Here is a 13797-nt window from a genome sequence, read left to right as displayed (position 1 = left end):
ATGGCATTGATTCCAAATTGTATCCAATGACCTGATGTTTAAATTTCTGTTTGCCTTACCGGATTAACACGTCCATCAAATGTTAGAATTCTGTAGTTTATGCTCCCGAGAGTTCACCTCATTTATCCCATAAATGTTCCATGGGTGGAGTGTCGTGGTCCTGTGGCAGCCTGGACCATAAATTATTTCTTTGGACCGGGAATAAAGACACAACTCACATGGCTTTATCGGAAGGGATCTCAGTGATCCCTCATGAAGTCCTGAATTCACATCCTGAAAATTCCTCTCGTTTATTCTCCAAACAGCCTTTATACCAAAATGCAAACTGAGGGGGAAATTCATTAGCATTCTGTTTCTTAGGTAACCAGGTAAATGGCTTTTAGTCATGTCCACATCTACCTATTCCTGCTGACACATCTCCCTGGTCAGTATGCTAGCACAGTCATGTAGGCTGAATTAGCACCTCTATTCAGGCATCCTCCAAATTACAAAGAAGGAACAGAGCACCATCCTGACCTCTTGTTAGGGTCGGGACAGCCTGTCTGGAGGGCTTTAGAGCCTGACTGCCAAGCCATATAGAAATATGGGCCTTAAAATATGGGCCTACAGCGGAGGCATAGGTTTTGTTTTTCTTTCTTTCTAGTAATTCAGAATGTAGGTCAAAACCTTTGTGGGAACTCCTCACTCTGTAAATGGGAAGCGTCATAGCAACACATCCAGGATGTTATTATGCTGCTATTATCTCTAACTTAATTACTGAAGGCCGGGCCATCCACCAAACCTTAACGTTATGAGGAATTTATAAACTTATCTGACTAGCTATGTAAAAGGTGACCTTTAGTTTTCCATGACTAAACGTAGTCATGAGGTGCCAGATGAGGATGAGAAACAGGAGGGCGAGCAGGGCCAGGCACAGGGAGCACAGTCCTCTGACTCAGTCCTCTGCTCTTTGGGAAGGAGTGAGGGGGAATAACAGGAAATCCAAAAATGCAAGTATGATGTAGTTTTATTATAATGAGATTAAACGAAAAGCGAGTCTTGGAAAATAAAGTGCCACTGCAGATTAAAAACTGCATCCACTGATAAAGGAAATAAACAGTCAAGTTCTTGCAAAAGTTCTATCTTAATCAAAATTGGCTAAAGAGTCCAATTCAGATGCTCAGACACAAGAAGTTTCCAAACTAATATGAAAGAGAAGATCCCTCCTTCCCAAACATCTGAGTATCTTCAGGAACAACTCAGTATTTTACATTTTTAGATAGAAACATGAATATTACAAATAACCCTGATAACTGAATAATCAGAAATCACTGCATAGATAGAAGAAGACATGGTAACTCCTAAAATTAATTGTTAAATCACCACTGGTTTCATTAAAACATCTCAAACATTGTAGGAAGAAACACATATTTTTTGAGAAGCTACTGTCTTGAGACATGTGCGTGAGCAAGTCTTTCCCGCTGCTGCAAGTAATAGAGAAGAGCTACAACAAAAATCTTCCCAAGAAGATACTTGAGGTTATCGAACTTCTACTAAGATTTATTGCTTACAAAGAAACTGGAGCTGTATTTTCCCATAGTGACAACCTTGCATAGTAGGAATACCCAAAAATCAAGGTCAACAAACATTACTCAAAACGCGTTATTATCCTAAGAAATACAAATAAAATTATTCTTGCCATTCTGTAGCAGAACAAAATTAGCTCGATATAACAATGTTTCTATGTGAAGAATCAGGCATCACCTGTGGGTTTGCCGTTTCCTGAGTGTGAGGAAGCCCGACAGCGAAGGCATTAAGATATGGTTGACCAACAGAGCCCCACCTCGAGCTGAAAGTTCATTTGACTTATGTACACTAATGGAATGGTGACTATTTGGTTATGCTTATTTAATAAGGCAGTTAATTGAAATACAGAGCCACTAAAATGGTGACTGTTGGCAAGTAAAGAAATTCACATAAGTTCCTCAGTCAACCAAATGCATGATTATATTTTAAGATGTCATATTTTACTCCCCTGATGCATATGTGGATATAGAGAATGATTGACCTGTAAAATTCATTATATCTGTAGAAAGAGGTAAACAAATAAAAAGATTTAATAAGACCTAGTTGCTAATCTTTTATATTGTAACTTTGCCTAGAATGTCTTTGAATCTTTTAGCAAGAACTAGATTTAAAGCCTGGAAATTATAGTTATTCACTCTGAAATTATATTCCTCATGATTTTCATCCTTGTCAAATATTTTCATGTAAGCAAGTCTGTATTTCTTTGAGCCCTACAGGGATAGAAAACAGAATCTGGTATCAGAATTCTCTCAGCTGATAGAAATCATAGTGTGGTTAGCTGTGTCATATCCCAGGATACATGGATGGAGATATGGATTTGCTGACTTGGACAGTCAAGAGAAAGGGAGCTATTTACCTTAACTTTACTGGGTGTGACGGGTACCATCATCGTGACCTAGAAAAAGGGACAGGGAAGTCAATTCAGAAGCATTTTCTATGAACAATAGGAGGACCAGCTTCGTCGTATTCCAGCTTACTGATCCACATCTGCTGGAATGTGGACAGACTGGCCAGGATGGAGCCCCCAATCCAAACAGAATACTTGCGTTCTGGGGGAGCTATAATCTTGATTTTCATGGTGCTTGGTGCCAAGGTTACAATTTCCTTCTGCATCCGGTCGGCAATGCCTGGGTACATGGTGCTGCCTCCAGACAGTACCGTGTTGGAATATAAATCCTTGCGGATGTCCACATCACACTTCATGATGGAGTTGAAGGTTGTCTCATGGATCCCACTGGATTCAATGCCTAGAAAGGAAGGCTGGAAAATGGCTTCTGGGCACCGGAAGCGTTCATTCCCAATGGTGATGACCTGCCCATCAGGAAGCTCATAGCTTCTTTCGAGTGAGGAGGAAGCAGCTGCAGTGATCATCTCCTGCTCAAAGTCCAGGGCTACGTAGCACAGCTTTTCTTTGACGTCCCGCACAATCTCCCGTTCGGCCGTGGTGGTGAAATTATAGCCTCGCTCGGTCAGGATCTTCATGAGATAGTCAGTCAGATCTCTACCCGCCAGATCCAGTCTTAAGATGGCGTGGGGCAGAGCATAACCTTCATAGATGGGTACAGTGTGCGTGACCCCATCCCCAGAATCCATCACGATACCTGTAGTCCTTCCGGAGGCATAGAGGGACAGCACCGCTTGGATAGCTACGTACATGGCGGGTGTGTTGAAAGCCTCGAACATTATCTGAGTCATCTTTTCCCGGTTGATCTTGGGATTGAGCGGTGCCTCCGTGAGAAGAATAGGATGCTCATCCGGTGCCACACGCAGCTCGTTGTAGAAAGTGTGGTACCAGATCCTCTCCATATCATCCCAGTTGGTGACAACTCCATGTTCAATGGGATACTTCAGGGTCAAGATGCCTCTCTTGCTCTGGGCCTCGTCTCCCACGTAACAGTCCTTCTGGCCCATACCAACCATGACCCCCTGGTGTCGGGGACGCCCCACCATGGAGGGGAACACAGCCCGGGGGGCATCGTCACCCCCAAAACCCGCCTTGCACATCCCTGACCCATTATCTACTACCAACGCAGATAGCTCATCATCAACCATGGTTGCTGGCTAGGATCTTCCAGATGGGCAAACAGAGATTGACTAAAGCTAAATTCTAGACTGTGATGTGCAAGGAAGAGAATGAATGATCAGAGACCACCTCAGAACTGCCTTCAGAGAAGGAAGCCTGCACCTTGATCACAGTATTTAAAGGAGCATACTGACTCCACCCATGTACTACCCCACCACTTCCCTGCATTTCTGGGCGGGGCTACCTTTGAGGTATTAATAAGGATGATAATTACAGAAATCATTAGTAGGCCTTCTTTCATAAAGAGAAAACTGGCTACCAAGTGGCTAAATCTCTGGGTACTATAATTAGGCAACCCACACACAGCTGCCAGTCTTCTCGGCGAGGTCTCTAGATAACTACGCGATGGCATGAGGAATGTAACCACAAGATTAAAGAGAGCTAGCAATGGGATGGGCAACCCGGCCGGAAGGACTGCTCCTCTTTAGCTTGTGCTCTGAGCCCATGTGGCTTTGACTTCTCCGTTTTGATACATTATTCATATGAAGAGTCTGGTTCTGTCTTTGATTTTTCAAGGTTTCCTTTCCCATTATTACCAGATGCCATCAATGATAGAAGCTGCTTTAATGAATGAAATTAATGAGTGGCCATGGGCAGCCTAAAGGTTTTAGTCAGAATGAACTAAACAGAAATATGTAGAACTGTGGAATTGATTTCAAACCACCCAGGCACAAGTAAAAGCAAGAGGATGATCAATAAAGTAAACTCTACATGTTTTTCTGACATAAATACCTAATAACCCCATTTTGTTATTTGTATTTTCTAAGAACCAAATCTATTACCACGCATCGGCATTGCTCAGAGGTTTACTGGGTTGGTGTTAACAGCACAGAGGCAAAATGCCAATGTTTTTGAGTGATTTATTAGTTAAAGTGAAAATTATAATAATTTTACTCGCAATATTTTTTATGAAATATTTGGGTTATGCAGCAATAAACAAATTAAGTGATAAGGTAAAATTTTAATTATATATTTGAGTGCATATTGATCTTTTCAAAACCTCATCTTCAAGATGCATATATTTTATCATGGCAACAAGCCTGTCTGTAGTTGTTAGACTCAACACAATTCGTACAGTATTGTTTATTTTAATTAAATATATACTATCCAGACCACTTTGGAGGAAGTTTATTTTAATTTAGTGTTTAATATAGAAATACAGACTGCTTGATAAATGTTTGTCGTGTTTGACCCTAGGACACAGGGAGCCGAGAAACCATCGATTAAGAAAGTTCCTGATTGCTTGTCTCACACGTGTCTGGTAGTAGGACAATAACTTCTTCGTCAGTCCTTCTAAAGCCAAGGGACTTTTCATATTCACAGCTGAGTTCTCCAATGTCACCTTTAATTTGGTTCATTCATTCTTTTATGCCCCCCAATCTCACTTTATAAGTAAAGACAACAATCCCTCATTGCTAAGTAGAAATATACCTTCAGATTCAAACCCCATGAGAGCCAGCCAGTGTCTTTACCTACGAAGCCTCTTGGACAGTCATGACAATGGCATGCTGTGTGGGGGCTCTTTTTCTTGTTGAGTTTGAAGTAGAATTATCTTCCTCTGGGTCTCAAAGTATCTTCAAAACCTTCCTGCTGAAGTCAGACATGGTAGAAAGTGGGTTTGAGTAGAAGACTTAAGGTCTTACTTTGGAACTCACCTCCCTTCTAAACTTAACTGAAAAATTCCTCCTCGGAGCACTGAGGAACTGAGCCCCTCACCTGAATGGCTTTATGAATTTCCTTTTCATGTAGTGTAATAAAGGTTTCCATTATTGCAATATCTTATGGCTATAGGATGTTGGATGATGCTTCTGGGAATGTCCTAATTTTCTTCTCCACAACACATTAGATGAACATCCTAGAAGTGAACAAAATATGCATTGTATTTAGCAAAGACTCCATTCATGAATTATGAATTGCAGTCTGGCATGTAGTACAAAGACATGCTAGTAGAATGTCAGTTGAGGATTCTGCCTGGTCCCAGGTGGGCCTCACACCTAGATTTATTTTGGAGCTGCCCTTAGAATTGCCCTTAAAGGAAGGCTACTGTTATTCAGATCTCACAGCCCAGCCTGGAGAGTGTGGTAGATAATTTCTATTTTAGTTTTTGGTGTCCTCAGAGAAACTGTCATTCATTATGTGTTCTTACAACAAGCTTTTGACATTTAAATTAACTCCCAGTAACACAAGAGAGCATTCCTAATTCAGCAGCTATTTGAGCCAGGTGTGGTTGTGTATGCCTATAATCCAACACTCAGGAGGCTGAGACAGAGGGACTGACAATCCCAGGCTAGACAGGGCTACACGGAGAGATCCTGTCTCGACAGAGGAAACAAAATCACATCATTCACAGAAAGTGATGGTTATTTTAAGATGTCATCTCTTGGGCTGGTTAAATTTGGAAAAGGTAGCTTTCATTTGTGTGAGTGGAATATGGGAAGATGGTTTCTAGGAATGGGACTAGGGGATGCGATTCCCGATGGCGCTGGGTTTATAATTGCCTAGTGTTTATAGATTTTGTGTACCTAAACCTCTAAGGGCTTTTATTGTTAAAATCACATATATGCACATATGAATATGAATAGAATATATATTGCGTTTTACCAAGTGTGAGAAGCAAGTCCAGATTGTGGACAGGGAGCTGTGGCAATGAGAAGGCAACGTCACTGCAGACAGAAAGTGGTTTCCTTTGTAGTCCCCTAAGACTCATCCATTCCATCAACTAACATCGATTAGGCTTTTCCCATGCACTTGGCATTGCCAATACTTTGTTAGCTAAGACACCTTTCCTTAAGTTGACAGGTGACCACTTGCCGCTTGCATAGAGCATGTGCTCTGACAGGGCCTGTTATTGCTGAGCCGCTGTCAAAGACGTTGGTTGTCCCTTTGAGATACACAGGAGTACAATATGGCAGATCAGTACAGAGAAGGGGCACAGGGGGATACAGAGGTGGAAGGAGACTGTGGTTAGGGCAAGAAGAAGGAGAGGCATAAGGAAGGTGACCTTTGTGGTGTCCCACAGGAAGGACAGGAAGCTTCCCGTGGGGAATGAAGACAATGCCACGAACATGAAAACTTTTTGGAGATAGGTCTTTACAGAAGGCTCAGAGGATGCTGTGTTTGGGCCTTAATGGGCAGGAAGAAGCATGCGGGATTCCAGGACTTCGTGTTATGTTCCTGTGTTGCATGCACTGTGATGAGGGAGCCCTGAGAGGCTGTACCTAGTGATTAACTCCTGTGTATGCTCGCCTCTTTAACTGAACTACTGAGGCCGGGAGATTTAATGAGGTCCCCTTTGGCAACCACCAGCTTAGAATATCGAGGTCAGCTGTCTTCCTCCCTGGTCCTCACTCTAGCCTTTCCTTTGCCCCCCACCCTGCTTCTTCAATGAGTTTTGTTTGTGAATTAATAGCTTGGACAGTTTCTCTCCACTCTACTTGCTCTTCGTGAAGACATCTAAGGAGTCTAACGAAACAGAAGGGAAACTAGTGTAATTTTTATTACAGACTCATCTGTTCATTAATCGACTTATATGCTGACCCACTTTTACAAGTTAAAGGTCTCATTATTTGTGGCCAAATGCTCACTCATGTTTACATTTCATGGTGATCACATGAACTTATCATGACATCATATGGACTATAAACATTCATTCCGGAGAAGCCTTTTGCACTTGACTTTAATGTTTCTTATAGATGAAAAAACTCAACAATAATGATTAGATAAAGTTTATAGTGATAGCCTGATTGTTTGCTTTAACATATAGAACTTTGTTTTGAAAAAGGTCAAATGGAAAAAAATGAGATACATCAAACCTTTTGACAATTGAAGTCTGGTTTTCTTTACTGGCATGGGCAGGTGGCAAAAAAGAGTTTCTGCTTGGAAGAAAGTGACCTAAGCATGGTTTTCATAGCACAGCCGACTGTAGCTCATGGCTTCCATCCTGCACTAGACCGCTCTCTGTCAACAGTACCACGCCTCAGTCTGCAGGGCAGTGGGACTTCTGTGATGTTTAAAAAGGCCCAATATGGAGTTATGGTGTTATTTCCTATTCTGTTTTTTAAACATACCATTGAGTAGCATTTGACTGTTTTAGTTGACTTGTGAGTGAAGGCACTAGATGGGGAATAGAGTTCTTTGTGTAGAACCTTTGGAGATGTTTTGGTTCTAAGGGGAAAAAAAGGTGAGCAAATGGGAAGGAAGATTTTGCAATGGGGAAAACCCATAGCTGCAAAAGTCCATCCATTGCATGAGACCTGCCTGCTGCTGAAGACTGAGATAGCCCTGAGTTGGAAGGTGGAGGGAGAAGGTGAATGCAGTGAGAGCGTATCAGTGTTCATGATAAATGCTGCACATACACGCATTATTTCTTTGATCTTCATGATGGCTTCTATGACGTTTGTGTGTTGCCATCCATCTTGAGAGGGAATGAAGGTTAGCTGGAAGATGAAACTGACCAGAAGACTAGCATCATCTTTAGGATCTGAGCCCAAGTACACCAGTCCCAGAGCTCAATGCTAGTTTAAAAGAAAGGGCACAGGACATCTGGATATTTCCTAGTGACAGAAGCAGCTAGTACTACCTGCTCTTGTAAAGGTTTTACATTTTCTGTTGGCAAGGATCACCTCAAGGTGTCCAAATCCCCTTTTTTTTAATGATCAATATTATTACAATATAGCGATAACCTTTTTTCAAAATGGAAGGACAAAGGTGGTATGTTAATGCTTGAATTGAGAAAGAGACTTGCAAGAGACAAATCTACCAAAGAAAAGAAGAAAACAGGGTGAGAATAAGTTCCTAAGAAAGTAGTGATATAGGTAATGGGACTAAACCATTAGCTAGCCAAACCTAAAGCAGGAAGACAAACACATCCTTTTCATCATACCTGCACAGGAGGTAGGGCCTACAGGTGCCAGCTCTCATACCCCGAATGACACTGTTTTAGGACGTCCATATTGGCCATGATTACTCAAGCGAGAAGAAGAGAAGAGGGCAGAGGCTCTGAGTTAAGAAATGGGGTGAGCCTCGGAGACACTGGGGTAACCGAATAAATAGAATGGCCTCGGAGGCACATCAAATGTAGAAGCCAGCCAAGACAGAGAAGAACCACAAGAGGTCAGAGGTGTTTGAGAAGTGAGACAAGGAAGACAGGTCCAAAGAAAGGCCCTGATGATCATAGCATTGGAGTGAATAGGCTGGAGTTAGGGGTAACTCGATTGAGAGCTGAAGAACACACACAGTGCACAGTGAGTCATATCCTGCAGGGGTAGAGAAGAAGATCTCCAATTTTGTGTATGCAGCTGCCACCTGACATAGAGGAGCTGGGCAGGTCTCGTGGGCTCTTGAAAGTGAACTTAATCAATACAGTCTGTCATAAAATATCAGAACCGAAAATGATACATCGGTGGTGACTAGTGGTCTGTACTTCTTTTCTATTCTAGCAAATCTGGCTAATTTGGTAAGTGCTTAAACGTTACATGTGATTTCTTGCACATTTTTATTAGATCACTCAGTAGCCTAAGCATAATTATAATTGACAATACAAGACTAGGGGTCAAAGAACACGTAGTCTTTCTTCTTGTACAGAGTGCGCTCATGCTATGGAAATATGATGTTCAGGACAATGGACACAGAAGGCAGAACATGCAGAACGAGGAAGATAATTCAGTTTTGGAAGCTGCCTAATTTACTTTACTTCCAGGGGAAACATGTTGGTTTACATGGAATGATTCAATGTACGCTTGTGGGATTCCCTTTCTTTGTTGTCTTCTTTCCTAAGGATTCAGTTTGAGACACAGGGAGGGGACCGCTTCAGGTATCAGAAACTGGTAAAACTTTCTGAGGGTTTTCTTAATTCCCATTTCCTTCTAGAAAAGCAGCATGCAATCTGTTGGCAGCGGGAGATGAGTGGGCAGGTGGCTCTCTGGTGTAGGGTTCAGAAGAAAAGGGACAGAACTCAAAGAGGGAGTGGACCTACCCGATGAAGGTATTCTTTCCTTTAGTTATGCCAGGAGACAGTAAAAAGATAGTACAAGGAAACAATGCCAGCATATAGTGTGGATCCTGGCTTTCTCTCGGCAGTTAGGTCATGGTTGAGCGCTCAGCCTGTAGACCGGGTCCCCCACATGACTACTTGGACCTATACAGTATTGTAAAAACATTTTGAATTCTGAATATGAATAAAATCAGTGGATTTCTGAATTCCCACTTGTCTTAAAAATTAGAAAATCAATCATCAAGGGGAGAAAGTGTTCTCTCTCCTTCATGCCAAACCCTTGTTGCATTGCTTCCAGCATCCACTCATGTAGCTGATGAGTCGAATGTGCTCTGAGAAGCTAAAGAGGATCATGTGATCAAGAAAAGGAAGTAGATAGGAAAGATGAGTGAGGAGGGGGTGTTTGGGGGGGATAATTTGATGTTGAAAAGAGCAAGATACAAAATACTAAGTAGTTGCGTTTTTAAATTTTATTAAAAAATGCCCAAATGTAGCACGTAGTCTCTAAGAATTAGAAAGAAATGCGACAATTCAAATCCCAGTCAAACAGGAAGGGGAAAAGTTCTATTTTTTTTTTTTATTGAGAATGGGTTCATGGCACAAAAGAAAGAATTTTAGCTAACAACCAAAGTACAATTCCTAAGAATATAATTAAATTTGGTTCAGTTTCTGGCAAACTATTTCTGTTGTCACTTAGAGGTCTCAGGGGTCTGAATCCTTGAATTCTCTCTCTCTCATTGTTGGATAGAATGAAAGAGACTGAAGCAGGCTCTTAAATAATATTCTCACATTTCACATTCAGACCCTTTTTCCTGTCTTAAGCAGGAAGGCTGTCTCTAGGGGATACATTTTTGCTTCTTCAGATCCATTTTCTCTGAAGCTGAGCCCTTTGAAGGAAAGCACCCAAAGAAGGTATAGTATATGTCTCTAAAGGAAAGCCTTGGAAAAAGCATTCAGGCAGAGTCTTCCTTTTGTTCCTGCAAATGGGATCTGGGTCAGATGAGTAGAGTATCAGAAATAGACTCTAGGATTAAAATCAAAGAGGGAGAATTCTTTTGTTGATATCCTTGTTTGATGTTGATGCCTTCAACTGTGAGCCGTGGAGGAAGGAGAAAAGAGAGCTTCGGGTTAGGTGAAGATGAAGGGTTAATAAGAAATCCTGAACAGAATATACAAACAGCAAAGGATATTAGGAATATTAACCCAAGGACAGCCTACCAAACAAAGTTGAGGACTGGGAAGAGCTAAGAGGCAAAACGTCATAAAAATCATATATTTATATACAGAAATAAATAAAAGATTGGCCTATGAGTCACATATGATCAAGCTTCTGATGACCTCAAATTATCTACAAAATAAAGTCCAAGCTCCCTGAATAGATTTCAAGGCCTTCTGTTATCCGGCTCCAACCTGCTTCCCTGCCTGGCATTTTACTATGCTTTCTCCTCCCTTTTCCAAGAAACATCTACTTTTGCTCCCAGACTAATTGCATTCCTAAGACAGCCTGCTCCTCAGAGCTGCAGGCCTTTCTTTCTATACTGTAATCTCCCTTTCTGATGTTTGATCCACCATTGCAATCCCACCTCAGATGCTCCCCAGATTCTCCATACAGCCCTGTTTAGTTTCGATAGGAGCAATGATTTTTGGAAGCCCCCTAGCACCTAGATAATATTTCCATTAAACTCCTCTCTCTGTTTTATATTATTTTTGCATGTCTCCTTCATTAAAATCTCTATATTACCCTCACATGGTATTTCTGACATTTTCTAAAACAACGCCTAAAATCTCAAGTTGTTCAGGCATTGACTGTTGATCTGTACCTCCAATACTTATTTTGAAACAGATAGTCGTTTGATTGGGTTATGTTAACATTCCAATATTGGAATTAAGTTCAATCAAGCTTTAACTCAACATATTGAAAAACAAATCCGTTGGCTTCTCTCAGATGTTGTTTATGTAAGTGATCTCAAATCAAAATCCCTCAATTGCTGATTTGGGTTTCTTGGAATGAATCATCTAATTCACTTAAAAATATAACACCAAATTTTAATGAATAGTTTAGAGAGATCTCTTATAAGCTTTGCTGTTTTTCTTTTCCCATTTGTTTGGCCTTAATTCAGACCCTTGTCCCTTCACAGTTAGCGATGTTCCAGTGTCCTTTGATAAACACTGCTTTTTTTCAGCCCTCACTTCTGAAGACCCCTGGCATGGACTTTTAAATCACACATCTTAAAATGTCCTGGGCTCCTAATCTTCTGTCTCATAAACTGAAGCTTCTCCACTTTGGTTTGATCAACTAGTAATTATGGTGATTGGAACACAACTGCCGGATCAGGAAAAATTAGGTTTGTCCCACCCTTGTTCTACTTGCAAACTAAACCATCCAGAACTTTTCAAGGTCTCAGTTTCTGATGCCATAAACGAAAGATAATAATTGTTTCTGCCTCATAAAGTTATTTTGGGTAGACCCAAGATGCCTATAAAGTGTCTGTCAAAGTATCTGGTGAGAACAAGAGTTCTTTAAATCTTAGCAATCTTAGTTTCCCTCTCCCCCCAGTATTCACCAGGGGGCCCCCTCACCAGCCAGGTGATAAGTGGTGAGCACACACTCTTGGGACACACTGATGGGGACTGAGCAGACCCTGTGCCTGAGGCAGGATTCTCTGATTAGCTACAGGGAAAGGAAAGATGATAAAGGGACAGAAACTGGTGATAGGCTCTGAAGCAAGCATTCTCTCGCTTCACCTGACTGTTTGGGTTCTACAAGCCAGGTAGGGTTGCTCATGCTACTGTGTTACAGGTGTCTACATTCTGTAGAATGTCACTGTTTCTGGGGAATGCATGAATATAGATAGGTCTATGTGAAGAAACAAGACAAGAGATATAATTTACTTGGATGCAAAAATATGGGGTGTTCTGTTGGTGCCTTCAGTCCCCACCCCCTGCCATGCTAGTGTGATGCTTCCTGGAGTTATGTGGTGATGCTCAGTGTACCCTCTGGAAAAAGGCCTGGGAGAAGATGTGACAGCCTGTGACAGTTTTGAATAAGTGTTTGGGACCAAGCATTCTGCATAGTCAGTGATGGTTACTGGCAGAAACCATCATAGCTGGGCTGTGCATTCCTATAAACCAAGCTCTGAAACACCTAGTCCTAGTCATTTGTGACCAGCTTGAGGGTCACTTGCTTGCCCATCATGGCTGCACCCTGGAGCTTGCAAGTTTGTCTTAGTTTGTAGTTCAGGTATTTGCCTGTGCAGTTAAAATTTTAAACAGATTGATTAGTTTCTGGTTTATGTATGAAAGTTGACAAAATTCCCAATTCCATATGGATGATGGTCAGACATGAGCTGAGAAATATAAAATGCCCTCTTGTCCTGGTGTAGTACAATTCTGCATTCTGTCAGTTATGTTTTAAATAAATACTGATTGGCTAGTAGCCAGGCAGGAAATATAGGTGGGACAACCCGACAGGAAGTAGAGGTGGGTCAACAAGAACAGGAGAATTCTGGGAAGGAGGAAGCTCATTCCTCCCCAGTCCTGCCCAGACACTGAAGAAGGAAGATGTGACCTGCCCCGCTGAAAAAGGTATGGAGCCAGGTGGCTAACATATACTAGAATAATGGGCTAATATAAGTTATAAGAGTTAACAAGAAGCCTGAGATAATGGGGAAATCAGTTTATATCTAATGTAGACTCTCTGTGTGATTTTCTCTGGGACTAAATAGCTGGGGAATCGGGCAGACAGAAACCCCAATAACAAGCAGACCCTCATGTTACATTGTCCACTCTGGAGTGCTCACCCTTAGGACGATCATGTTAGTTGTCAAGGCAGGACTAGGCATGTGACTGCACTCTTAAGTGCTCTACAGAGGGACCGATAGTATCAATTGAAGGTAAGTGTGGTGGTTTGAAAGAAAGTGGCCTCCATAGGGAGTGGCACTATTAGGAGATATGGCTTTGCTGGAGTGGGTGTGTCCTTGTTGGAGGAAGTGTGTCACTGTGAGGGCGGGCTTTCCTTTGCTAAAGCTATGCTCAGTGTGACACACAGTTGCTTCAGCTGCCTGCAGGTCAAGATCCAGAACTCTCAGCTCCTCTTCCAGCACCATGCTGCCTGCATGGCACACACCACGATAATAATGGACTAACCCTCTGAAAC

At 41.8% G+C, this 13797-nt stretch overlaps 1 protein-coding gene across 4 annotated transcripts; it reads right to left on the bottom strand.

Moving 5' to 3' along the window:
• Positions 1-2487: 2487 nt before the first annotated feature.
• Positions 2488-3618, bottom strand: Actbl2 (actin beta like 2). Of its 4 annotated transcripts, none has more exons than XM_048442847.3 (2): positions 2992-3618; positions 2488-2826 (listed from the first exon to the last, which is right to left on the bottom strand). In XM_048442847.3, exons 1-2 carry the CDS (start codon positions 3616-3618, stop codon positions 2488-2490), a joined length of 966 nt encoding a protein of 321 aa, XP_048298804.1. The 4 variants fall into 4 exon arrangements, with proteins under 4 accessions (XP_048298804.1, XP_048298802.1, XP_048298803.1 ...); XM_048442845.3 differs by having other exon boundaries at positions 2488-3254; positions 3366-3618; XM_048442846.3 differs by having other exon boundaries at positions 2488-3366; positions 3490-3618.
• Positions 3619-13797: the final 10179 nt, after the last annotated feature.

The sequence above is a fragment of the Myodes glareolus genome, chromosome 15, assembly GCF_982192425.1.
Source record: "Myodes glareolus chromosome 15, mMyoGla1.1, whole genome shotgun sequence".
Classification (NCBI taxonomy): domain Eukaryota; kingdom Metazoa; phylum Chordata; class Mammalia; order Rodentia; family Cricetidae; genus Myodes; species Myodes glareolus.
Note: the sequence above shows the minus strand (reverse complement) of the source record. Positions and strands in the feature narration are given on the sequence as shown.

Bases quoted from the DNA above. Each gene is read 5' to 3' on its own strand.
- Actbl2 (XM_048442844.3), bottom strand. From the start codon at position 3,618: ATGGTTGATGATGAGCTATCTGCGTTGGTAGTAGATAATGGGTCAGGG.